General features: G+C 38.1%; 1 protein-coding gene across 1 annotated transcript; it reads left to right on the top strand.

Moving 5' to 3' along the window:
* The first annotated feature begins 3,081 nt into the window (after positions 1-3,081).
* On the top strand, positions 3,082-19,114 carry LOC144250136 (neuronal acetylcholine receptor subunit beta-3). Its single transcript, XM_077792607.1, has 4 exons — positions 3,082-3,121; positions 13,188-13,297; positions 13,662-14,544; positions 17,940-19,114. Exons 1-4 carry the CDS (start codon positions 3,095-3,097, stop codon positions 18,072-18,074), a joined length of 1,155 nt encoding a protein of 384 aa, XP_077648733.1. The 5' UTR covers positions 3,082-3,094; the 3' UTR covers positions 18,075-19,114.
* The last annotated feature ends 7,679 nt before the right edge of the window (positions 19,115-26,793 follow it).

Raw genomic sequence — 26,793 nt, 5'->3', positions numbered from 1 at the left:
CCGAAAATGTGCCCCTCTGGTCCATTGAGGTCTGCCTCCATTTTCTTTATTTTCTTTTATTTTTTTTGTAGTTGTAGATGGACATCATGCCTCTTTTATTTCTTTATTTTTGTGTGTGTGGTGCTGAGGATCAAACCCAGTGCCTCACACTTGCTAGGCAAGTGCTTTGCCACTGGGCTACAGCTCAGTCCCTCCTTTTTCTTTTTGTATTTTCTTTCGTGTGCTTTCAGTAGGGACTTGCGATATTTCTCCTGCGTTTGATGAGAAACTATTTACCAGAGAATGAACATAATCCTCTTCTGTTTTTCAAAAGCTCACTCTAGCTGCTGTAAAAAATGAACTATAAAAAGAGAGAGAACACAGAAACAATTAGGAAACAGCCCAGAAGATTTGTGAGTAGGGTGGTGCCACTGAAGATGACAGGAACTAATAAGAGTTGGAATCTATTTTGGAGGACATTAAAACTGAATGTGGGGAAGAAGAAAGCAAGAGGTGCCAGGGGTCATGTCAAGAATTTCTGTCTGAGCAAGTGAACACCTCTTCCCTCAGAAAGCTTCTGGGAATTTCCATTCCTCCCCTCCCCTTACAAGTTCCAGGAAGACTTTAGGGCTTTCAGTGATTGATGTGCTGGCAGCTGCCCAGCTGTGCTGCTCCTTAGTGCAGCCCTGGTTACTACGAACAGTCCAAGTATGGAAGTTTGAGGAGGGTTAACTTTTTAAATAAATAAGCATACCTCCCCTGTTTTCATTTTAATATGCAGCCTGTGGAGCAATCTTTGGCTGCACCTAGAACTGTTACTGTCTTAGCAACGTGCTTGTGGAAGACTCGTGCACCTAGGGAATGTGTGCTCTTTTGCTTTTCATCCAACTGACAATCTGGATTTTTCTTGGGTATATCTTTTGGGGAACTGGGGCATGTCTTAAATGCTATCCTCACCCATCATATGTGTCTCTCACTGGGAAAAAGTGATTTTCTTTGGTAAAGCATATGGTACAGAATGAGTTGCTTTAGGATATTAACAAGTGTTGAATAGACAACGAGGCTATATTTACAAAACAACAACCAGATACAGCCTTGTTTTTCAATTTGGTGGAACAGCATTGAAAAGAAACCAAACTCATCTCTAGACTGCATTCCCAAGACATCCCTTTACTTGAGAGTTCCAATCTGAAATCAGATGTTTCTTAGGCTCTCACATAGTTGGGGGCTGAGAAAAGCATGAGAACCTGGTTGCTAATCAAGGAGGGATTTCATAATGGAGGACTTCCTGAGGAAAAAAGCAAGAAAACAAGGAAAGACCCGAGGCAAGGTGTCCAATGAAAATGTGCAAGTGCATGGAAAAAGGCCCTAATGGTCTTGCTTCACTGGTTCATTGATTCTATGTATATCAAATGAGCACCTGCTGGGGGCCAGGCACTGTTCTAGATGCTGGGTAAATGAATATGTGGAACCTGTGCCAGTCTTCATGGAGCTCCAGAGGAAGACCCTGACAACATACATAAACATATGATGACATACACATGTACATCTACAACATACACACAGTGACAACATACATACAGTAGATTTTGTTTAGGGATATGAAAGAAAAAAAAAACAAGCTGTCCACCCTATTAGGGGAAAATCTGTTAGCGAGAACAGCTCTGGGTAAAGTAAAAGTTCTGGTTTCAGTTGTGTGTATTTGGAGGGAGGTGGGGGTGGACACAGGGAAATGAGTTTAGTGTTTGAAGCGGCCTCTGTGGAATCAGGCTGCTTAGAAACAGGTGAAGGTTCAGGTTAGGCCAGCCGTCCTGCCCTTGAGGTTAATTCCGTTTCCCTCATGATTCTTCCAGCCGCTGCAGAATTCAGTTCAATAGCCGAAAATGAAGATGCCCTCCTCAGACATTTATTCCAAGGTTATCAGAAATGGGTTCGCCCCGTCTTAAATTCTAATGACACCATAAAAGTATACTTTGGATTGAAAATATCTCAGCTTGTAGACGTGGTGAGTAATCCTTGGCACTAAGCTAAACAAACAAACAAAAAAATGCATTCCTTATAACCTGTTTTTTTGAGTCTAAGACTCTTTTCTTTCCCTTGTCTGACATTTCAACTTTAAAAATAATTTATGAAGAAAAGAAAATCTGCCCCCACGGAGCCAGTGAAATGACCCGAAGAAAGAATGTGAAGTCGTCATAGAGTGAATTTTCACTGTGACACTATTACTGTGGGACTTTAAGGCTGAGGGGTGGACGTGGTTGCTAGCTCAGGCCTTGCTCCTAGCAGCGTGGGAAGCTGGTCACAAAGGAAGGCAAAACCCAAGGATGATTTGGTGTGACCACAGCTCCTCTTTTTGTGCTCTGGGATGGCAGGGTGCTTGTACCTGCAGGGAGACAGGGCAGTGGTGACTCTACATGGAACAAGGACCATTTCTCTCCCTGGGAAACCCCTCACCTTTCCCTCCACTCTCTGCTCATTTCCCTGTTGAACTCATACTTCTGCCATGATTATGTTCTAGAAAAATCAATGAGCTTAAACCCCAAATGCAGCAAAATCATCCTGATCTGGTTCCCAAAGACTCAAAATAATCCTCCCATGTGGCACAAGTTCCCCCCTCCCCTACCTCACCCACTACAGCTGGCCTCATTCCTTCTAGAAAATCATGCAGAGTTCATGTTCAGTTGAGCTAATATCTCCTTCTATTTTGTACCATTAAAATGCCTTCTGTATGTGCAATTTTATGTAAGCATTGCCACAATAAACTGCTAATTGTTTTAATAATTATTTTTCATCTCAAGCAAAATATGCCTAATATGTTAGGATCCCATGTCATTTAACTGTTCTTAAGTTGAGACTCATGAATACCCTCAAGGTAAGACTCAGGGAGTTCTTTCTTCCTCTTTTTAAATTATTTTTTTGTTCTTTTTTTTTTTAGTTTTATAGTTTTATACATAATAGTGGGATTCATTATGGCATATTCATACATGTACATGATATAATTTGGTTACTCATAGAAAGTTCTTTCTAATGAAAAGACAAACATATAAATTTCCTTCCATTTAAATTCACAGAATCTTTTTAATTGTCCTTTTTTTAGGATGAAAAGAATCAACTGATGACAACAAACGTGTGGCTTAAACAGGTAAATCCAATTCGAGGAGTGTGTCTGCCAATCCAGTCACTGAAATTCTTTTCTATTTAGACAACCTTCCATCTGAAAAATATTTATTTTAAAAAGCATATTGAGTTCCTCAGGGAGAGATTTGGGAATGGTTGAGATAGGTCTATTCTCTTTATTTTCTTCTGTGAGCATTGGTGAGTGGCCCTGCATCTCCTAGGAAGGCGTCTTTCTCTGGTGTGGCTTCTGGAAGCAAAACTGTTCCATGGGGTTTGGGCAGGTGGGAGAGTGACTGTGACAGTGAGACTCGGACCTTGGTCCCTGGAGAAAAAGAAAAAGAGACACCAAGATGCAACTTTCCCCCAATCAGGGTAACTGCTACTGGATGAGAAAAGAAGTGGGGTTAAATTCACCTGTCTTCTCTGGTCCTCCATGGGAAGAATGTACTTCTAATCCCTTATTGTTCCCTAGAAAGAACTGACCACGAAATGAGGAAATAATAGAAGGCTGCCCATCATAAATTTCTGAAAAAGTGAAGCCCAAAATAAAATACCCAATATATGTTTTCCCAGTAAAACTGAAGATGTATTTTGAGTAGTTTTCCATTTTCTTCTTGAGTGATTATTCGACCATCACCTGTTTCCTAAAACCAGAGAATTCTGTTCAGAGGCGTTTGTTCTGGAACTGTCAGAATTACCTTTCAAAACCCAATCTTGCATGTTATGTGAAAGGAGAAGATATTGACATTTGTTTGATAATAGCTGATAACTTTAGTTTAATTGCTTATTTTTTTTATTTTTGTTTTGTTCACAAATATTTTTTAATGAACATCCAGATGTTGCCTAATCCATCCAGAGGTTTTAAATATTCCACATGGGGATATCTTAAATATCTGACTTAATTGTAACATACATAAGTAATACTTTTCATTTGCTTATATTGAAATAAATTAGTTACCTATTCAAGATTTGTAGATATTGTTCAGTTCTTCCTGCTAATGGATTATAAGGAAAAATGTATAAAGGAAACTGAAGAGAAGATTACCTAAGTTTTATTTTTCCCACTCCCAAAACATTAATCAGACTTAGAGAATTAATATGCTTGTTACCACTTTCTCTTCCTCATTCCTTAATTGATACATACATGAGCAAATTATGAAATGAATCTGCATAGTATTTTATTTGCAAATAAAAATAAATATCCATAAGAAAATACTAAGCTGGGAATGTATATGTATAAATACAATTTAAACAAACATATCTTGTTATATACCTATCTTATTTCTCTGTGAATTATCTCACTTTTGCAGTTTAGAAGCTGCAGAATTTAGAATTATTTGGAGTCGATAAAGACCAATAAGAAGTTCTATATTTGAGCTTGCAGGAGAGAGAGAAAACCGACACTTTTAAAATATAGTGTACATTTTAAAGTGTAAAGGCTTAGGAAGTTAACAGAAAAAGAAGGCATTTGACCTCAGCTTACATGTGATTTTTATACCTTGTTTTTTTTCTTAAGGCTATGAGGGTAAAGAAAGATGAAGGATAAAAAATGGCATAGAACACTGGCCATAGAGCTCAGTAGCAAAGTACTCGCCTAACATATGAGAGGCCCTGGGGTTCAATCCCCTGTATCACAAATAATAATAACAATAAAACAAAATTTATGCTTAAACAAACTGCTATCATTGGTGTTTTTTGCAGATTTCCATTCTGGCGCAGCTAATAATAATAACTAAGATTTACTGAGTGATTAAGTTCTCAAGCACCATGCTGAGTGTGTCATGGGAATGATCTCATTTGATTCCCTACTTTCTACTTTCTAGTTTTATTACTCTCCCTACTCTCTATTATTTTCCTACTGAGCATTAGGAACTTGAAGAGACTTGTCCCAGGTCACACATTGCTCAGTGAAGTCTGGCTTTTATAAAGGACTCATTTCCTTATCTTAGACTGAATGGAACAGACAGAGGTGTCCTGTCTTCCTCTCAGTGCCGTTCCTGTCTTCTCCTTTCTTAATCCTGGTCTTCAAGACTTTTGATCCTTCAACCTCCAGGACATCTGTCTAAGGGAGCTGGTATAGAAGGATATTTAGGAGAAAATATTCATTCCATCTTCCATTTGTTCAACAGTATTTAAGAGTATATCTTATAATCTCCACTAAGTACTAGGCACTTTGCTAACTAACTCCCAAGACAAATGCTGCCTTCAAGGAGAAAAAAAAAACATTAGTATGCAAAAAATATTTAATTAATAATGATAATGACATCTATAATATGATAAATACCAAAAAAGAAGTACATATAAGGTTTTTTTGTATGTACTTGTTGCAATACAAGTACATATAATGTATATGTCTGTGGCAATACAAAAATGACAGTGAGACAGGGAGAAAGCCAAGGAAAATTCCAAGAGGAAAAGATACTTAATTTGGGTCTTTCAGGACAAACAGAAGTTCTGCAAACCTAAAAGGTAGAGAAGTTATGAACCCCACATAGTATGCCCAGTAACAGGACTTTCCAAAACTACTACACCCAAGCCAACCTACTGGAAACTCTTTGCATTGATCCCAGAGTACCTCAGTCAAAATGAAGACGTAAGGGCTCAGTTTCTCCTCTTTCCTCATTTCCTTCCCACATACTGACCAATGCTTGCTTGCTTTCTTTTCGGTAATGGGATTGAGCCCAGGGACGCTTAACCACTGAGGCACGTCCTCAGTCTCCTCCCCCTTTTTTATATTTTATGGAGAGACAGGGTCTCTCTGAGTTGCTTAAGGCCTTGCTAAATTGGTGAGGCTGGCTTTGAACTCATGATCCTTCTGCCTCAGGCTCCTGAGCCACTGGGATTACAGGCATGTGCCACTGTGCCTGGCCTGACCAATGCTTTCTAATTCATAGCCACAGAGAATAAAATTCTACATATGTGAAACAAAGCATGTTCCATTGTAGCATACAAAACTGGCATGCTTGGAGCTTTTTTGTTTGTTTGTTTGTTTGTTTCTGTACCTAATCCTCTCATCTGATTCTCTGTTTTCATAATTCTTCTATGGTATATATTTAAACATTCCTTTTCTATCCTCTCAGCCAAAGGTGTTTATAAAGCACAAATATAGTGACATCCAGAGAAAGCCTATTTTTATTTTATTGATTTTATTTTGCAAACTTGTTTGTCTTGCTTCTTTGTACTTCCAGAGAGTAACCAAAACCCTATAAACCATAAATATATTATTAATATTGACTACATGAGAAAGGTCTTAGTGCCCTAGCACCCTCAGATTCTATACCACCATGTTCAAGGTTAGGAAAACAGCACTGTAAGCATCTTAAAGGAAATGGAAGAAATCACCTTTTGTTTTAGTCAGCTTCTTCACTGCTGTGACTAAAGAACCCAACCAAAACAATTGGAGAGTAGGAAAAGTTTATTCGGAGGCTTACAGTTTCAAAGGTCTCAATCCATTCCTTGGGGCTCAAGGTGAGGTAGGACATCATGGCGGAAGAGTGTGGCAGAGGAAAACAGCTCACTTGGTGATCAGGAAACAGGGAGAAACTCCACTCTCCAGATACGAATATATATCCCATTACCCTGTCCCCAAGTCCCACCTCCTCCAGCCACACCCTACCACTCCAGTTACCACTCAGTTAATCCCTACCAGGGGATTAATTCACTGATTGGGTTAAAACTCTTACAACCCAATCATTTCTCCTCTGAGCCTTCTTGCATTGTCTCACCTATGAGCTTTTGGGGGACACCTCACATCTAAACCATAACACCTTTTTTTCTAGTGACACAAGGGTAGAACTCTTTGACCTCCATGTTATCATGAATAATCACTATGACAGTGAATGTCAGTGAGCTTTCACTTAGAGCCTACTATGAGCTGAGCGGTATGTGCTATACTTGAATACAAGTAGCAGCACAGTAGGTGCATTCACATCAACATCACCACAAATATGAGGAATGCATCCTACTACAACCCTACGTAACAGTCACTATGTTCCAGAACTGGCGGCCAAATTGAGCTGGGACAGCACTGTAGTCCTCGGGTTCCAGTTACTGTGACATCATTGTAAAGAATTTGAGTGAAACACAAAGTCATAAGCAAAAGTTTACAAGAGAAAGTGAGAAGCGAAGGTAATGTACAGCATAGGAACTGCACACCCCCTTGAAGAAAGGAGTGTATGGTGCTCACAGGCTGGAGTTTTTAAGGAAACTGAGTCCTTTGTTCCAGCCTCGATTTCCCTGTCCCCCCTTATTTAGCTTATTACCCTTTGGATAGCTCCCAGCAAGCTTTCTTTGTGAGGGTCTCAATATTCTGGTAGACAGGATGGTTGTGGCATAGTTTACATAATAAGGGAAGGTTCCAGTAACTTGGTTGCAAGAGATAATGATGACATTTTCTGAAAAAAAAAAAAAATAGTGGCCCCTGAGGGGTTATAATTAGCTGTAGCTGGTGTGTGGGGAATGTTTCCATATACCAGAAACCACTTCTCAGATGCTCATCTGTTTCAGTTAAGGTCACCAGGATTTTAAGTAATAATTCCCTCCAGGGTTTATAATTCTCTACAGTTTGCGGAAGACTAGACATTCAGATCTCATTCCCAAATGCTTGCCCAGTTACATAAGATTCCCCACTGTTTCAGTTTTATGATTCCTGGATTTTTCTTGGTGCATAGGCCTGATATCTATCCTTCATCATCCTTTCCCTCTACCCACTTATTCGTGGCCAACTAATCTACCTAACAACCAGGTGATAAGAATCTTTCAGCATCATTATAATCTATGGGACCACTGTCACATATATAGTCTGTCATTGACCAAAATGTGGTATGTGACCCATGACTTAATTTGCTTATTTTTACCTTTTAGTCTTAGTATTACAGGAAGAATCATTTGAGGAATTTATTTACAGTAAAAACATCTTATGATTTCAACTTAAATAAAAATTGGTTTTGCATTGTGGTAATAGGCATTTATGAGTGATATTCTAGGTAATATATGTCAAAAAAGACAATTTTAAGAGAATATGGACTTGATATGAGTTTGAAATTGCACTTTTCCAAGTTAAGAAACCTAGACTTGGAATATTTTTCCTTTTTTAAAAAAATTTCTTAGTCATGGATTAACTTTTGATATTTTGCTCTGATACAGCCTGTCTTCTTTGCTTCCTGCAAAACGGCAGCTCTCAAACCAGGAACGTCTGCAACATGGAGCTGATGTTTGTGAAGGGCTTTGAGAGTCTTAGTTAGAACATGCTATACAAACATGGGATATTATTTCTAATCTTTTAGTATAAAAAGAGAGGGACAGGAGGTTAATCTCCAGTTGCAGTCAGGGCTTTAGAGAAATGACCAGAAATATCCCACAGCTCCTAAGAGCACAAGATAGAGGATTTGGATTTTGAATCCTCAGCTGGCTGCTGGCTACAGCACTCCCTGTAATGTGTACTGTTTTCCACCCACAATCATCCTCGGGTTTGGGACCCAGCCCATGGTAAGTGCTCAATCTGGTAGAAACTGGTTGCCTCCCACCCCCATGGGCATCTCAGGAATGAACTCAGTGCTGGTTATGAAAGGTCACCAAGGTTGTGAGGAATATCTCCCTCAACCCTGCACTACAGCATAAAGGGTAAAGATTAGTGATTTGTCTAAATTGTATAAATAGCAAAGGTTAATCCAGATGTGCAACTCAGAGTTTTAAATTCTAATTCAGTGTGCTTCCTGTTTTAAGTATACCAAAGTAAGTAGCATTAACCAAAGTCCCACCTAGCCCCCTTTTCTATATGGTTAGGAATGCAGCCTGATCGCACTATAGATCTCTTCATATCCCCAAGGATTCATACACATCATTCATTCATTCATTCATTCATTCCTCTATATCAGCTTTCACATAGGCTATTCCACCTACAGCCAATCTTCTGCCTGCCCCACACCACCACCTAGTGCTCTGCTTCTCACCTTTCATATCTCAGTTGAAATGTCACCTCATCAGAATTACTTGCCCTATCTACTCCTTTGTTCTGTACCATGCGCCCAATCCATCTGCTCCATAACAACAAGGGTATTATGTATTAGTTTGCTTTTTTATTTTCTGAATCAGACCCTGGCCAGGAGTACATTACAGCAGGTACAAGCACAGTGCTCAGTGCTGGGGAAGCTTTGCATATTTGTTAAATAAATGAATTCCTCAAAACCGTGAGTCCCATCCACATTATCCCTGGCCACAGCTGCTAATCCTACTGTTGGAAGTCAGGTAAGCAAGATGAATCTTTCTGGCTTAGAAATCTCTCCCCCTGAGGTCTGCCCCAGTTCCCTTAGAACAATTTGTAGAATTGGTATTTGTTTGCTGCAGTTTGCAACAAAGCAGAAACCTTAGAATTTTTGCCATTCTCTCTCCTGCTTTTCAGGGAAGAGCTGGGTGTAGGTAAAAATCCATGTGTCTGTAGAAGGAAGCAAAGTGGATCTGAGAACAAGACAATTTCATTTCCAGCAATCTTTATGCCCCAAACAGAGGACTGTAGGTTGGTCTCATTAGCTGTGTTCAGTCATGTTATTTTTTTTAAAGATGGGCCTAGAGTATAAAAGCACAGCTCTGGCCAAACTCCCCAAGCTTAGCTGTCTCTGGTGTTCTTGGCTGTGTGCTGCAGCTTGATAACCACTCAGCTTCTTCCTAGGATCAACTGAGAACCTCTTACTTGCAAGAGAAAGGGAACCTAATCCAAATTAGCATCAGCATATAGAAAGTTTACTGGCTCTTCCACTTCCATTCTGTTCACCCAATGCTGCTGAGTTGAGAGTGGGACAAGGTGGTTCCCTACAATGAAAGGGGTCTTCTTACCAGAGTGACAAATGACTGGGAGGTGGCAAACATAGCACGTGTCCATTGTGAGGAAATCTTTGCAAATGAAATATTTGATAAAGAGCTTTTATCCAGAACGTATAAAGAAGACTAAAAATGCAGTAATAAGAAAATAAACAACCCAAGTAAAAAAATATGCAAAAGATTTGACCTTAAATAAGATACATGAACAGTAAATAAGGAAATTGCATTTTAAAAGCTACTAAGAGGGCTGGGGATGTGGCTCAGCGGTAGAACACTAGCCTCATACATGAGAGGCACTGGATTCAATCCTCAGCATCACATAAAAATAAATAAGTAAAATAAAGGTAAAATAAATAAATAAATAAAAACTACTAAGAGACACCATTCACATCTATTTAAATATGGAGAAACTTAACAATGTGATGATAGCAAGTGCTGGAGAAGATGAAAACAACTGGAACTTCCATACACGGCTAGTGGGAATGAAAAATAACTCCTCCATTCTGGAAAGCTGGCTGTATGGTGTAAAATTAAACAGATAGTTACTCTATCGTTAAGTAGATAGTTACTCTATTGTTACAGAACTGGGGACTTCTGAGAAACTGAGGCAGCATGAAGATCCCCCCCTTCAAACACTAATTCTTTTTTTGGGGGGGTGGGGAGGTTACTGAAGAGTGAACTCAGGGGCACTGAGCCACTGAGCCACATCCCCAGCCCTATTTCGTATTTTAGTTAGAGACATTGAATTGCTTATCGCCTGACTTTTGAACTCGCAACCCTCCTGCCTTAGCCTCCTGAGCCGCTGGGATTATAGGCATGCACCATCAAAACCTAATTCTTGAGATCAAGTCAGAAAGATTTCAGACACGTCACTCAGAGTCACAGGAATGGGTTTATTGAAGCGATAGGAAAATGGAAAGGGGTCCCTCTTAAGGGAGAGTGTGGGTCCTCTCAGAGAGGAGAGAGCCAGTGTGTCTCTCCTGCACTCCAGTTTTATTGGGGATCCCAGAGAAGTTTTCCAGAGATCCCACCTAGGTCCACCTCCAGACTTTTGACTGACAGCAAGATGACATCAGACTTTCGAGTACCCACTGCCGTCACAACTTTAGGTCACTTTGTCCCGTGCTGACCACTTCTAATTGAATTCTAACCATATATTCTTCTGATTTTATGGTTAGAAGGAATTATCCTTATCTTCCTGAGTTTTGAAATCTGGTCTATGAAAAGGGTCACAAAATCTTCCTGCCTCACTGTAACTTGGGTTCCTTATATCAATATTATTTTGGGCCTGCATTTCTCCTGCAGGTAACAGGTAGTTTGCTGAGGAATGTGACATAGGCTGTTCACTGAGGCCAATCAGGGCAACCGGTAAATTGTTTCTTAGTAAAAAAGCATATGGGGGTCAGCCCAGTGGGCCCTTTTTATAGAATTATTTCCGTAACCTTGTGTTCTCACCATTCTCACCTGTCTGTCCCCTAACACTATGACCCAGCCATCCTATCTTATTGACCCAAGAGAAATAAGAATTTATTTAACCCCCCAAATGTATTAAACATTAACAATGGCTTTATTTACAATCATCAAAACCTTGAAAGAATCCAAATATCCTATTGGTGAAGGGATAAAGTGTGGTACATTCATACAATGCAATACTGCTCACTCATAAAAATGAAGAAACCACTGCCAAGACGGCATAGAGGACTCCAAATGCACTGCTAAATAGAGGTCAGGATCGACAAGCTGCATGATTTCATTTGTAGGACATGTTGGAAAAGGTAAAATTATAGAGACAGGAAAATCAACAACTGCCAGGTAAATAGAGAATCCTTAGAGCACCAAGTGCACATGGTAAATGCTTTAAATTGTCAACCTATGTAAGAATGATAAAAGTATTTTTTTTCTTATGCTTTAGATTTTAGCTTTTAAAAGGCTTCTGTCTTAGATCAAATTTTGTTTAAGATAGTGTTTCATCTGGAATTTACAGTTCCGTCACTTTACAGGCATCATGCATATTTCAGTATTTTACCTCCTAGTGGAGTCATCCATCTGCCAGCTCTTGACTTTTTAATGGCAAAGTTGGCATCAAAGGGCTCCAGGAAGCATCCACGCTGGGAACTCCCTTCTAACTCTTGGAAATGTCAGTTAACATTATTCTACATGGTTACTCAACTATCCTCATGAGAGACAATGGAATGGAAGACTTTAATTTTCAGGTCAGATTTCATAAGAGTCTGGATCCAAAATTTTAACATAAAAGTTCACTTCTGCAGTAACTGGGTCATCCATATATCATCCTCATTTGTGCCCTTCCCCTTTTCTTCCTCCACCTCCTCCTTCTTCTTTGTATAACAAAATAATTTGTATTTCAGCACAAAAATACTCCAGGCATAACTACATTAGAAGGCACAATGAAGTACCAAAATGCTTGCAACTTCTAAAAAGGATGTTTTCATTTACAGACGTAAGACAGGCAAATATTTTTTTTACACATCAGAAGAAATCCAAGTTTAGAATTTATGGGGATATCAAAATAAAAACTAGAGTATTCAGTATTTATAAGAGACATGCAAAAAATACTTAACATACAACATATTCTTGACTTTCATAATGCAGTCAATTAATAGTTAAGTTTTTTTGATCTGGTTCCAACAGCCCTATAAAACATGCTAAATAATTTCTTCTGTATGAAGAGAAAAATGTAAGCATATGGAGGATAACAATATTAGGCATATAAATTTAAACCATAATTAGGAGTTGCAAAATAAACTCAGATTTAACCATGCTAGGAATTGAACACAGAGTACATGTTGTGCTCTACCAATGAGCTACACCCATCCCTCTGGATATTTCATATTAAAATAATATGTGGATGTTAATCCAAGACTCTTGAGTGATGTTCACTTATGATCGAGAGATGACAATCTCACTGGATCAGCCCTCCCAAAATAAACTGAATTATATCTATCATTGCTTTTCTTTTGTTTGTTTCTTAAGAGAAAATAGGCTGAAAAGATACTTTAGGAATCAGTGGCATTTGTTGTTAAACCTCTTCATTGTGAGGCAAATCTGGTGATTTTGAAATCAACAAGGAGACAAGATGTGGGCCTAGATGAGATCAGTTGTATTCCAGATTTCCAGGCAGGGTTATAAGGTCTAACCTGGTGAATTTCCCATTCTTAACAAAATAATGGATTGGCAAATTAACAGAAACTTAAATATCCTAATGTCTAACATGAATTTTCAGAATAAAATTACAATAAACTCATTTCCTACAGGAATGGACAGACCACAAATTATGCTGGAATCCTGATGAATATGGTGGAATTCATTCAATCAAAGTTCCATCAGAATCTCTCTGGCTTCCTGATATAGTTCTCTTTGAAAAGTAAGTATTACAGAAGAAGGTCACATTGGATATATTAACACTGGTATAGAAAAGTCTGGGGCAAAAACATAAGCAACAAATGCAAAAGAGAAGAAGAAAAAGAGAAGCCTGGGGCAGAATAATCAAGAGAAATTCACGGGCTTCACAAAATAATTGTTTCTTTTTAAAACAGTGTTTAACATTGTAGTAAGAAAGTAATAAAAGCAAAGTAGTACTGTGTTGGAGGGGAAAAAACTCAAACTCAAAGGTGTTCAACTAACTTAAAAACTAATTAACTAGTAGGAATATAATAATGGTAACTAATAAACAAACTAAAGAACTAATAAGTGCTCAACTAACTAACGTGAACCTACTTTTATGACAGTGCGGATGGACGTTTTGAAGGCTCCCTCATGACCAAGGTCATAGTAAAATCGAATGGAACCGTCATTTGGACCCCTCCCGCCAGTTATAAAAGTTCATGCACCATGGATGTTACATTTTTCCCATTTGACCAGCAGAATTGTTCAATGAAGTTTGGATCCTGGACTTATGATGGTACCATGGTTGACCTTATTTTGATAAATGAAAATGTTGACAGAAAAGACTTCTTTGATAATGGAGAATGGGAAATACTAAATGCAAGAGGAATGAAGGGAAACAGAAGAGATGGTTTATATTCCTATCCATTCATTACTTATTCTTTCGTCCTGAGACGCCTGCCTTTATTTTACACTCTCTTTCTGATAATCCCCTGCCTGGGTCTGTCTTTTCTAACAGTTCTTGTGTTCTATTTACCTTCCGATGAAGGTGAAAAACTTTCATTATCAACATCTGTTTTGGTTTTTCTGACAGTTTTTCTTTTAGTAATTGAAGAAATAATTCCATCTTCTTCAAAAGTCATTCCACTCATTGGAGAATACCTTTTGTTCATTATGATTTTCGTTACCCTGTCCATTATTGTTACTGTTTTTGTAATTAATGTTCACCACAGATCTTCTTCGACTTACCATCCCATGGCCCCTTGGGTGAAGAGGCTATTTCTGCAAAAACTTCCTAAATTACTTTGCATGAAGGACCATGTGGATCGCTACTCTTTCCCAGATAAAGATGAGAGTAAACCAGTAGTAAAAGGTAAAGCCCTGGAAAAAAAGAAACAGAAGCAGCTTAGCAATGGAGAAAAAGTTGTGGTTGCTTTTCTGGAAAAAGCTGCAGAGTCTATTAGATACATTTCAAGACATGTAAAGAAAGAACATTTTATCAGCCAGGTGAGTAAACTGTAGTTACAATAATGCTGCCGTTGATGGGGCTGGGGTTGTGGCTCAGTGGAAGAGTGCTCACCTAGTATGCATAAGGCACTGGGTTTGATCCTCAGCATCACATATATATAGAATAAAGATATTGTGTCAACCTAAAACTAAAAAATGACCATTTTTTTTTAAAAAACAATGCTGCCATTGAGTTGTGCAAAAGGCTACTATTTCAACTTTTATTTGCAACACAATGCTGTCACTGCTTAAAATGTGATGTTATTATTTATCATCCTTCCATGCACAAATTTTAAAACAAATTCTGACATACAATAGGGATCTTAGTAGACTAAGCATGATTCCTTATAATTCCTCAATTCTATTTTAAATAATTAAATCATGATTTTTCAATTGGATATCCTGGTGTCTGGTCATTTCTCTCTCATTTTTCATGAGATGTTAGATGTTTTCATATATATTATTTAAGGGGGGGGGAAGCCAGAAAGAATAAAATTTAAAATTAACATAAAATTTAGTAATTAGCTATTTTGTTGAGGAAAGAGTATCTTGTTATTTAGTTCACAGATTTAAAAGAAAAAATATAAAACAATGTGGTGGCAAATATTCTAGTCCCAGCTACTCAAGAGGCTGAGGCAGGGTGACTACTTGAGCCCAGGAGTAGGAGACCAGTCTGGGTGACACAGTGAGACTCTACCTCAAAAAAAAAAAAAGTAGATTTCAAACTCAAAATCATGCTAGACTCAGATCCTACACCCATGCTGTATGACTCAACTTCAAACAGGTAAACAGATTACTCAATTGTAGCTTCTGTTTTCTAAAACCTACCTTAAAGAGTATGATGAAGAATAAATGAAAGAAAGTGTAAATTATGCAATGTGTGCCCAGCATATGTGCTTAAACAAGTCCCATCTTTATACCAATTTATAGGGTTCAATTATTGTATTCTAAAATTGGTGAAAATTAATGCCAAGAGCCTGGCCCCATAAATAAGCTTACAGAACTTTTTTTTTGGAAATATTCTTCTATATTTTATCTTGCCTACACAGACCTTTCCTTCACTGCTTGTCACATTTTTCATCTACTTGAAAACTTTTTTTAAATGATGGAAAAATTACTGCTGCTACAAAACAAGCATTTTTGTCTATTAAGTAGGAGTTTTGTGTGCCTTTTCTTTATATCATTAAAAAATACTATTGCAAAGATTTAAATAGTTTTTTAAATAGTGATTACTATTGGGAATTTGGAAAATTCAGAATAATGCAGACAAGAGGAGTAAAATTTTAATACAGAGCTTGGAGTTGGGTAGATTCTTTGTCTTAAAATTCAAAGAATGAGATTCACGGATAGCAACAGGCAAAAGCAAAGTAAAAGAATGTATTAAAGCTAAGAGAAGCTAAGTTCCTGTGACTGGAAGGGGACCCCAGAGGGTTGCTAGTGAATGGCTACTGTCCAGGGATTTATATGGATCTAGAGGTTTAAGGAAGTCAGCTCCTGGCCCAATCCTAGATAAGGCACTCAGTGTCCACAAGGTATTCATGCAGGCTTCAGTCTGATCAAAGTATTGATCAGGCATTTTCCTTCTTTGAAGAGGCTGTGCACTCCAGGTCACGTTGGTACTGATTTAAGAATAGCCTTTTGCAAGTTTCTGAGCAAAAACCTGCAGCTGTTTGTGCTCTGCTGCACAGAAAGTTGCCCAGGGGCCCATTTCCCTGTTTGCCTAGCTTTATCTTTTCCTCCTGACTTCAAAGTCATTAATGATCCCAGCACTTTTAAAAGGTTGACATTTTAAATATTATAATGTATCTTCTTTGAGTGCATTTTCCCCAAGGTCTTGTTTCTTAACCTCTGTAAGCTCGGAATACATTTCAGTTCAATGCCAGTAGCTTCCTGCAGTAGCAATCTGTGTTCTGGCTCCCCTCTTACATGGCAGGCCGGCTTCCTGTTCTATTCCATTTTTACAGAATCCCATATACACTTGCTCCTCAACTAACAATGGGGTTGCATTCCAATAAACTCATCATAAGTTGAAAATATCATAAATCGTAAATGCATTGAATCTAACTAACCTATCAGACGTCAGAGCTCTGGTTGGTTGTCCCCCTACGCCAAACTGCCAACCTGACTGTGGAGCTGACTAGGGGCTGCAGCTGATGTTAGCCTGTAAGGAATAATAATAAAGGAGACACAGACAGGGTGCAGAGGCAGGGAAGGTGGCAGAGTAGCTCCTCATCCAAGTGGCCACGTTTATTTATATCAATAGGTTACATTAGGTCATTAGTACTATAACCTCATTATTGTTTAGAGTATCAGTAAGATTGCTTATTCTGCAGTTACATTTCACAGTTAACATATGTGAGCTCTCAATAAGGTCCATTGTCTGAAGTTATTGTTAGGCAGGCAGCTCCAGGAGCAGAGAGCTTGGTGAAACATTGTAGTTATCAAGCAAGCAAGTCCTTTACTCCCAGGAGCTATGTGCCTGCAATCAAGGTCAAGGCTTGATGAGGCTCTGAGGCAGAGGCATCTCAGGGCATTGCTATACAGTTAGACATTGCACATATATTAGCTATATTATTAGATCCTAAGAGAGATTACCGGGCATTGTAAGGGTGGGAAACAGGGTGCATGTTACCCCTGGGAGTTTTCTCACCGGGGAATGCTTCCCTGTAAATTTTCACCATCAGAATCCCTACATTAGCCAGAACCAAGATTGAGGATGGCACTGCATATCCTTAGCCCCAGGAAAGATGCAAATTCGAAATCTGAAGTACAATTTTTACTAAATGAGTATCTTTGTAGCATCATTGTAAGTTGAGAATTTGCTGTTGAACCATGGTAAATCAGGGACCAGTAGAAAGGGAACATTTATTTCCCCTTAAAATATGGGAACCCACTCTTCCCTTTCAGACTTACTATTCTTGCTGCTTGATCCTGCTCTGACCTCTCTCAGTTAAGCCTAGTGTTTATTCCACCCCAATTTCCCTTTCTAGCTACATAAGGTCTTCATTTCCTCTCTCCCTTAAGAATGCCTGTCTTCCCCTGGTCATTTCTCTGTGGCAGTGTCTGTCATTCTGGACCTGTGGCAGCAGATATATTAGCTTTTCATTTGTGGAAAAAGTAATGTTTATAAATACATAAATAATTCTATTGTTTTTATTTTACTTTTTAAATATTGATGAGAGTATTTCTGTATATTCAGCTTACAAGCTGTTTTCTTTGGGCACAATTAGTAAAATCACTGGATAGAATTTGAGCCTATTATCATGTGCAATGTGTTAGGTGAATTTGAAAACTTAAGTGCTACAAATCTGAATATTACTCTTTTTAAATTACTTAAAGAATTCAGAATAGTTGCCCAGCATCTTGAATGAGAGGTATCTTTTTCTCTTTTGCAGGTAGTACAAGATTGGAAATTTGTAGCTCAAGTTCTGGACCGAATCTTCCTATGGCTCTTTCTAATAGTGTCAGTTACAGGCTTGGTTCTTATTTTCACACCTGCTTTGAAGATGTGGCTACATAGCTACCATTAGGAACAAGTCTCCAGAACCATTTAGAAGACATACCATAAAGACAAAAATCACACTTTAGAACTGACACGTGGCTAGTATGTGCATAGAATCCACATGCACTTGCTTATCCTAAGAGCCGCGGTTGTATAGTCTTCACAGATATTAAGCATCATTGATGGGAGAAACCTGAGTAAATGTGGGTTTGCCCAAGTTAATTGGTGACCACTGAAGTGAGTTGGTTTTACAGAATTCAAAAAGGCCTCCAAGTCATGCCATTTGTGAGGGCAATTCCTGGAGCTCCTGCATCTATTCATCTTCCTGTGGTCTGGTCTGAGTTGCAAACTGGGCCTTGAGGTGCTTCTCTAGAAATGTGGATGAATAAATCTCAACAATGGTTTGGGAAATTATTCTGGTCCAACCACACCTGGTACAGCGCACTTATTATTACACAGATTCTAAGATGCGACTGGTCAACTAATGTTCCTCATAATGTGGCTTTCATTGAAAGATTACCTTGATTGAATAATGTAGACCTCTAAGGCAGGTATTATTTGTGGTTTATTCATAGCCTTATAAAGCTTTTCCTAAAGGTGAAAGTAGAAGCCTGCTGTCCATTGTGACTTGCTTTAAAATCATATCAAAATAATTTACAATAGAAACAAAGTCATTTACTACCAGAAGTGTATCCATTAATACTCATTTATCATTTCCTAGGAAAGTAAAGTTCTGAATATTCTCTGATAATGGTTTTTGGTGTCTCCTCATTTAAAGGAATCTATTCCACCAGAGTCCTCTGTGTTTCCCAGTCTGTTTCCATGTGTGTCCCTGTCCCGAGGCTGTGCTTTATCCCCTACCTCCGCCACTTCTCTTAAAACTCCGAGGAAATGTCTATTCAGATTGGTTTTTGCCATCGCTGCCATCAAATCCTTCTGAACTTTAGCTTAAAGCAATTTTCTCATTACCTAGTTGTAAATCCGAATTCCACCAAGCATGGTGCCTCATGCCTATAATCCCAAGTTTTTTAATGTGACAACCTTTCTGAGTCCTTATATTTCTGAAATTGTAACTTCTGCATGGAATTCTAGTTCAAAATTATTTTCCTTTAGAACTTTGAAGACATTATTTTGTACTAGTCCATATAAACAATGAGAGACATAGTGAGGTAGACTTTTTTCTTTACCATGTGTTCCTATTTTTTCCTTCCTAAAACTTTTATTTTTTTTTCTTTATCTGTGGACTTTGGAAAAGTCTCCTGTATAGAGTTAAATACAGGACTCTCTCTCCCTCCTTCTCTCTCTCTCTCTCTCTTTCTCTCTCTGGCATGGCACTTGATGGCTGATATTTTTCTTCAAATCATGCAAATTTTCTTATCTTATTTCTTATTTTCTGTCTTCCATCTGCTCTCTCTTTTCTTTTTGAGATTTCTAATAGAGAGATCTTGGTATTCCTTGATCTGTCCTCCATGCCTATTAGCTTATTAACTTTTCCCTCATACTTTTTAATTCTGTAACTCTTTACATTGTCAGATTGAGATGACAGCCAACAAATTTGAGCTTCAAGTCATGGTCTATTCTACTCAGCCCATTACCTGAGATGGGGTTCTTGTATGCTTCTTTGTGGATCAATCATGTATTTGATTTTTAAGAACTCTGATTCTTTCTGGATGTCATACTCTGTAGAATATTTGGGGAACTACTAATTATAATTACTGAGAAGTCTTTTGTTATGTGCATACATTTTTCCTCCGGGGTTAATTCTTCTGTTGACTTTTGATACTTTCTGTGTTCATTTTACTCTAATATTTGATGATTTTTAATAGTGAAAACTGTAATTATAGGAAATCTGGCTTCTATAATAGTATGGGGAAGCTTTTCTTTTCTTTCTGTGTCCAACCAGCCAGTTTTCTAGGGTTTGTGAGTGACTTATCTTCTGCCTTGGGGGTTAACCTTTCCTTGATAGTAGCCGTAATTAATCTTGGCCACTGCCCTGATTCTTCTAATCCAGTGCCCACTCTGCTTTCTCATGTGTCAGAATGACCACATTAGTGGGGATGGACAAAACACATTACGAAAATACAGAAGTGTTGTAGCTGTCCCTTGGTCTTTCCCTGCCTTACTAATTCCATTTCATTTTCAAGATTCTTCTTCCTATAATCTTAGCATTATTTGGGGGCATTTGCTAAAAAAATTCTTTGGCAGCTCCCTCTTTGCTTTATGGAGCACAAAATCCACGGCTTTATTAGATTTTACCATAAATCTCACCTCATCTGCCCTATACATTTCAGACATTCCCTGACTGTCTGGTCTATGAAGGTATCTTAGCCCACTTTCCATGTCCTCTTTTGAACCTTATAACAGTCATTTTATTTATGTTTCTTATGAAATAGTAATAGAATTTGAAGGACAAAAACACAAACAAAACCAAAGCAAAGCATGAAAACCCTCACACATCTCAACAGCCACACGTCTTGCACTGGATTTCTTTTCTAGATTCTAATTCCTATTAATGTAGGACAGAAGAAGCTGGATATCTGGAGAATTTTCAGGAAGCCCTTTTATTGACTGCAGGATCCAGAGGGCCTATTGCCTAAAAATTTCTCTGGACCTTGAATCTGGAATTCCATTCTTGGGACTTTGAACCCAGTGGGAGAAGGGATTTGAAGGTTTACATGACAATGCTTTTTGTCCCATTTTTTTAGATTAGTCAGAGGTTTTACAAGTTTTACCACAAAAGAAGAAGTAACATCATCATGTCTGCAGCCAAACTTAGCTTTTGCAAGACAGAGCAATTTAGTCCTCCTTAAAAAAAAAAAAAAAAAAAAAAAAATAGAAATTCCTAACCCACATTGCATTTTTTTCCAGAAAATTTTGCAGATATTCTGTTAATGAGAACAATTATGGTGAAGGTCTCTGGAGAAGCTTAATTAAGATTCTTTGGTGGAGGAGGGGATGCCACTACATTACAGACTTGTCCAGTTAAAAATGGCAACCAAAAACCACCAAAGATGCATTGTACCCTGAGAATTGTGGAACTGACTGCTTTAAGAACTCTGAATCATTTTAACTGTGCAGACTGATGGATGCTGGACACAGATGGTGACTGAAAAATGACTGTTGGGAACAGACTTTCTAATTTATTGTGGGGGCGGAGAGAAATCTGGGCACAGCTTATAATTCATGATCCACAAATGTTGGTAGACTTGGCAGGAGGGTGTGTCCATTTTAGTGGAGTTTTTTTGTATCTTGCTATTTAGTCTCCTGAACATTTGCAGTATTCTCCTAAATGTTTTTGGTTCTGGTCAGATCTCCATTCTGTTCATACTAAACTTGTTTTCACAGCAGATCTTTTCTTCCCCATGCCCTTGCTCTTTCCTCCTGGGAATTGTTCCTTTAATTACCCTCCCTCTCTTGTATGGCTCCCTTTTCTAGACCTACGAAATGCTCAGATATGCTTTATTCTTAGAACAAATATATATATAGTAAACAGAAATAACAGAATTTTAAAAAATAGCCTGGACTTTTCAAGAGATTCATGCCATTCGAACCATCCTCAAAAGCAATTATAGAATTTAAAAAAAGAACTCACATTTATATGTCTTTGAAGGTTATATTTTAAACACAGTATTTAGCATGAACAATGTATTATGTTTTCAATTTATACCAAATTTTGTACCGTATTTTTGTGTACTACATACAAACATTGAACACTGGGCTCTTCATATGATCCACATATTCATTACTCTTCTGCATGTTTTGCTGGATTTTTTTAAAGAGGAGGAAACATAGTAAACAAAAATCAGGGCTTTAGGACTCTTAGGTTCTAGGCCAGTCATGAGCTATCTGTGTGAGCCATGGGGCTTCAGACTAGTTATTTGTCCAATATGAGTTTCAGTTTCTTGGTCAGTAATAAAAGGTTATGCCCTATGACCTGTGAAGCACTTCTCTGCTCTAAAAGTCTGTACTTTGGAGATTTATACTGAAGCTTTCACCATTTTAAACCACACACACTCTTCTAATTGCAACTTTGTTCCTTTGGGATAAAATAAGCTGCTTTATGGCTACATTAGGACAGGATTTGCAGGAATGCATTTTGTTGAAAAGCAAGAATTCTGTCCTTACAGCCTTGATGGGTTTGTGCATTCAAAGGACAAGTAATTATTGTCCCTTTTATTTAAAATATTATTGGGTGTAGCTCAATGGTGATGCACTTATCTGGCATATGGGAGGCCTTGGATTCATTCCCTAGCACCAGACACACACACAGACACACAGACACACACACACACACACACACACACAAATCCATTTATCAATATCAAATCAATCAACAATTTTTAAAAAGTTATTGCCTTTAATTCATTAGTTTGCTAAGTAAAATACACTATTCAATTAGATAAATGTGTTTAGGTATGGATTCAGCAGTAAATTGACAAATAGCAGCATGAAACACTTTCCACAGCAACCCTCTTTCTTATTACAGATGCAGAGATCAAACATTTAGATGTATGCATGCAGCTTAAGCCCCATTACAGCTGGGGGGGAAGATGATTATGGTCTCAAACATGGAAAAGGATAAATATTTATATATTATAATAGCCCTAGGAGAGTAAATATAAAAGATAACATTAAGGGAAACAAGGGAGAGAATTGAACAACAGCAGATGAGGTAGAGAGGGATGATGGGTGGGGAGGGGAGGGGGGATAGTAGGGGATAGGAAAGGCAGCAGAATACAACATTTACTAATAGGGCATTATGTAAAAATGTGAGTGTGTAACCGATGTGATTCTGCAATTTGTATTTGGGGTAAAAATGGGAGTTCATAATCCAATTGAGTCAAATGTATGAAAGATGATATATCATGAGCTTTGTAATGTTTTGAACAACCAATAAAAAAGGTAACATTAAAGCATAGAAATTTTAATTTCAAATATTTATTTTTTTTTATTGTTGGTCGTTCAAAACATTACATAGTTCTTAATACATCATATTTCACAGTTTGATTCAAGTGGGTTATGAACTCCCAATTTTACCCCGTATACAGATTGCTGTATCACATCAGTTACCCTTCCATTGATTGACCAATTGCCTTTCTAGTGTCTGATGTATTCTGCTGTCTGTCCTATTCTCTACTATCCCCCCTCCCCTCCCCTCCCCTCCCCTTTTCTCTCTCTACCCCTTCTACTGTAAATCATTTCTTCGATTTGTATTATCTTGTCTTACCCCTCCTTTCCTCTCCTTGCTATAAATATTTGATCGCATGGAAATGGAAGGCGATCAAATATTTATAGCAAGGAAAATCTATGGGCAAAATTTGCCAACTGATCCCAAGTAGATGCTTCTATATTAATCTCTACCACACATGTGAGCATGCAGGACACACATGTATAGGCACACACAGGGACACATGAGAGCTTCCTAAATTCTCATCCTTCAGATCACTGTTCACCTCACCCCACCCCACCTCCTTGTGAAGCCTTTACAAAACACATGGCCCACACTGAGTGTTTCTGGAAGCTTGTGAACTTTTCAGTCTATACTGTATGGTTAGAACATGATGATTCTTTAGTATTTATGAAGTGAACCTTTATTTCCTTAGCTATGCCAGCATGTCCTCCATTATATCACTAACATGTCATTAGATTTAAGATGAGCACATAATCAAGGCTTAATTAATATTTGTTAATTAAAACAGTACCAGAATCTTTGAATTGGATTGTCTAAAATGGAGACAAATTTGTGCTCTTGTTCAGCCCCTCCCAACATTTCTAGCTCTGTGTGTATATACTTTAGTATGCACTTTAGAAAAACATTTTCTTATATTAAAAAAATATTTCAACTAGGTGCAGTGGTACATACTATAATCTCAGCAACTAGGAGGGTGAAGCAAGAGGATCTAAATTTGAGGACAGTCTCTTCAACTCAGCAAGACCCTGTCTTAAAATAAAACATGAACAGGGCTGGGGATATAGCAGGGTGGGGAAACACCCCTGGGTTTAGTCCCTAATACTGCAAAAAAAAAAGAAAGAAAAAAATTAAAATAACAATATAGTTAATAAAATCAATAATTCTAAATTTAAGTTTCCCTGTCTAAAAAAAAAATCTTGATTTTAAAGTTAACTGGTCTAAAATAGGATTCAAGTGCTGGGGAATGATATTGGCCAAATCATATCATTAAATTGTGTGCATATATGAGTATGTAACAACAAATTCCATCATTGTATACAACTCTAATGCACAAATAAAAAATATGGAAAGAATAAAATAAGATTCAAGTCAGAACAACATTGTCCTGCCTCTTAACTCTATTTTGATCACTTATTTGGTACTGGCTTGTTAAAAAGAGTGGATCTCAAGAATGTCTTGATTTGGGGATTTCTCTACTTGCTTGCGTCTGATGTCATTTAGCTTGTTCCTCTGTCTCCTGTCTTTCCTGTAATCTGAAAGAGACACTTGTAACTCAAACTATAATTCCAAACTATAATTCTAGTTCAATAATTTTTGCAAGAATACATCAGAGATGATAATGTGGAGTTTGTATTGTACCTTATTCTATCTGGTTATTGCATACATTAGTGATAAGATTAATTACTGGATTAAAGAAATGATAGTCTGGTCTTTCTGCTATAAAATTTTGTACACAGCCTGTGGTCATGGCACATAGCTACATTATAAAGACTCTTACCTATTTCTCATTCACTTTAAAGATGGTGTCTAATGAGCCACAATGGAACACTATGATTTCCCAAGAGTCATTATTTCAATTCTATGCTGGGTTGGATCTTTTTTAAAAATATTTTTTAGTTGTAGATGGACACAATACCTTTATTTATTTATCTTTATGTGGTGCTGAGGATCGAACCCAGGGCTTTACACATGCTAGGCAAGCGCTCTCCCACTGTGCCACAATCCCAGCCCCTGGGTTGGATCTTTTGATTGTGTTAAAATTCTTTCTCTGAAGCACTTCCTATTATGTGTTAAAACAAATTCATTCATTTATCAGCCAGGATGACTATGGCTTCTGTTTAACCCGGCATGTATTTCTTCTTTGTATTAAGACTTTCTTTTCAGTTTGTCAATAATAAGGTAATTATGAAAACAAAAGTAATATAACATGTTTGACTCATGGACACAATCTTAGCTTTGGGAAATCTAGAAAAGAGCAGCAATCTATCCACGGATGTAGATTTCTATAGCTCTGGGCAGGTTTAACCATTGGCGGGCAGTCAGAACAGCCTGTCGTAGAACTAGACTTGCCCACCAGAATGTACAAGGATGGCCTGAGCCCTGGCAACCAGAGGAGTTCCAGTGAGGCCAGAGGTTGCAGAATTCAAGGGAAAATAATAGAAGGATTAACAATTGCTCAGAAAACCTTCTAAAATCAGCCTCATGAAAAAAGTGCTGTAATCATATCTGATTTATAGATGAAGGTCCTCTTCATCTGTAAAATTCTACCCTCAGGGTGACAAAAAGGAGTGGGGAGGGATCCATCCTTTTTTACTCTAGCAGGACAGATAATCCTGCCACCAGAAAGTGCCCAGTGAAGGTGTGGTAGTTGAATGTGGGACTTTAAGCCAGGTGCATTGTTTCACAGGGGAGTCTTGGGGTTATTTCAAAGGAAAATTCTACATTGGCTTATCCATACAATACAGGGTGATTTTTATTGTTAGCCCCCAGGCAGGGGGCCCTGAGTGACAATAGCATCCCTACTCATTGCAATAGCCAAAAATGCCCTTTTAGACATTTCCAAACACCATCTAGAAAGTGTATATGTACGTGTAGTCTGTTGTAACAAAAATATCATACACTAGATGACTTATAAACAACAGAAATTTATTTCTCATAGATTTGGAAGTCCAAGATCAAGTGACTATCAGCTCTGGTATTTGATCAGGGTCCAGTCACTTTCTGATTCGTAGATGGTCATCTTCTCCCTGCATTCTCACATAGTGGGGGTAAAAAAGCTCTCCCGAGTCTCTTTTATAAGGGCAGTAATCCATTCATGACCTAATTTCCTCCTTAAGGTCCCACCTCCTAATACCACATTATTGGAAGTTACAATTTTAACACAAGTGTGAGGACAGAAACAATCTATAGCAGCTGAGTACTACAGAAGCATTGAGATAGTAATTCCAAAGTCAAAGAGGGAAGAAATGGGTATGTATCACATGTAGTATCCATTACTATTGCTTTGTCCTCTCATGACACACAAGAGGTGCACCTTAAACCCTGGAGAAGGTTGGGCCTGTTGAGGACATCCCAAATAGATGTTCTCTGGTCCCTTGGGGCTGGAAAGGGAAGACATGAGCCCTCTCAATTGAGTTCTTATTTTCTTCTGTTCCATCTCATGAGCAATGGTTTAAAAGTCAGGAGATTATGTTCTACTGTTGAATTTGTTGCTCTTTAGCTATGTGATCATGAGCAAGCCAACTTACCTCTTGAGAGTAAAGAATTAAAAAAGAGTTGGGTTCACACCTGTAATCCCAGCAACTCAGGAGCCTGAGGCAGAAGGATTTCGAGTTCAAAGCCAGCCTCAGCAGATAAGTGAGGTGCCAAACAGCTCAGTGAGACTCTGTCTCTAAGTAAAATATAAAAAAGGACTGGGGATGTGGCTCAGTGGTTAAGCATCCATGGGTTCATTCTCTGGTACAAAAAAAAGAGAATTGGGCTAAATATCTGCAAGTTGTGTTACATGTCTAAAGGTCATTGATTCTATAGTTTAAGTACATAGACACTTCCTGAT

This window comes from Urocitellus parryii, chromosome 14 (genome assembly GCF_045843805.1).
Source record: "Urocitellus parryii isolate mUroPar1 chromosome 14, mUroPar1.hap1, whole genome shotgun sequence".
NCBI classification, from domain to species: Eukaryota; Metazoa; Chordata; class Mammalia; order Rodentia; family Sciuridae; genus Urocitellus; species Urocitellus parryii.
This window is presented reverse-complemented; position numbering and strand designations above follow the sequence as displayed.

Bases quoted from the DNA above. Each gene is read 5' to 3' on its own strand.
- LOC144250136 (XM_077792607.1), top strand. From the start codon at position 3,095: ATGACAACAAACGTGTGGCTTAAACAG. The intron at 3,122-13,187 runs GTAAATCCAATT...CATTTCCTACAG, and splicing joins CAAACGTGTGGCTTAAACAG to GAATGGACAGACCACAAATT. The intron at 13,298-13,661 runs GTAAGTATTACA...CTTTTATGACAG, and splicing joins GATATAGTTCTCTTTGAAAA to TGCGGATGGACGTTTTGAAG.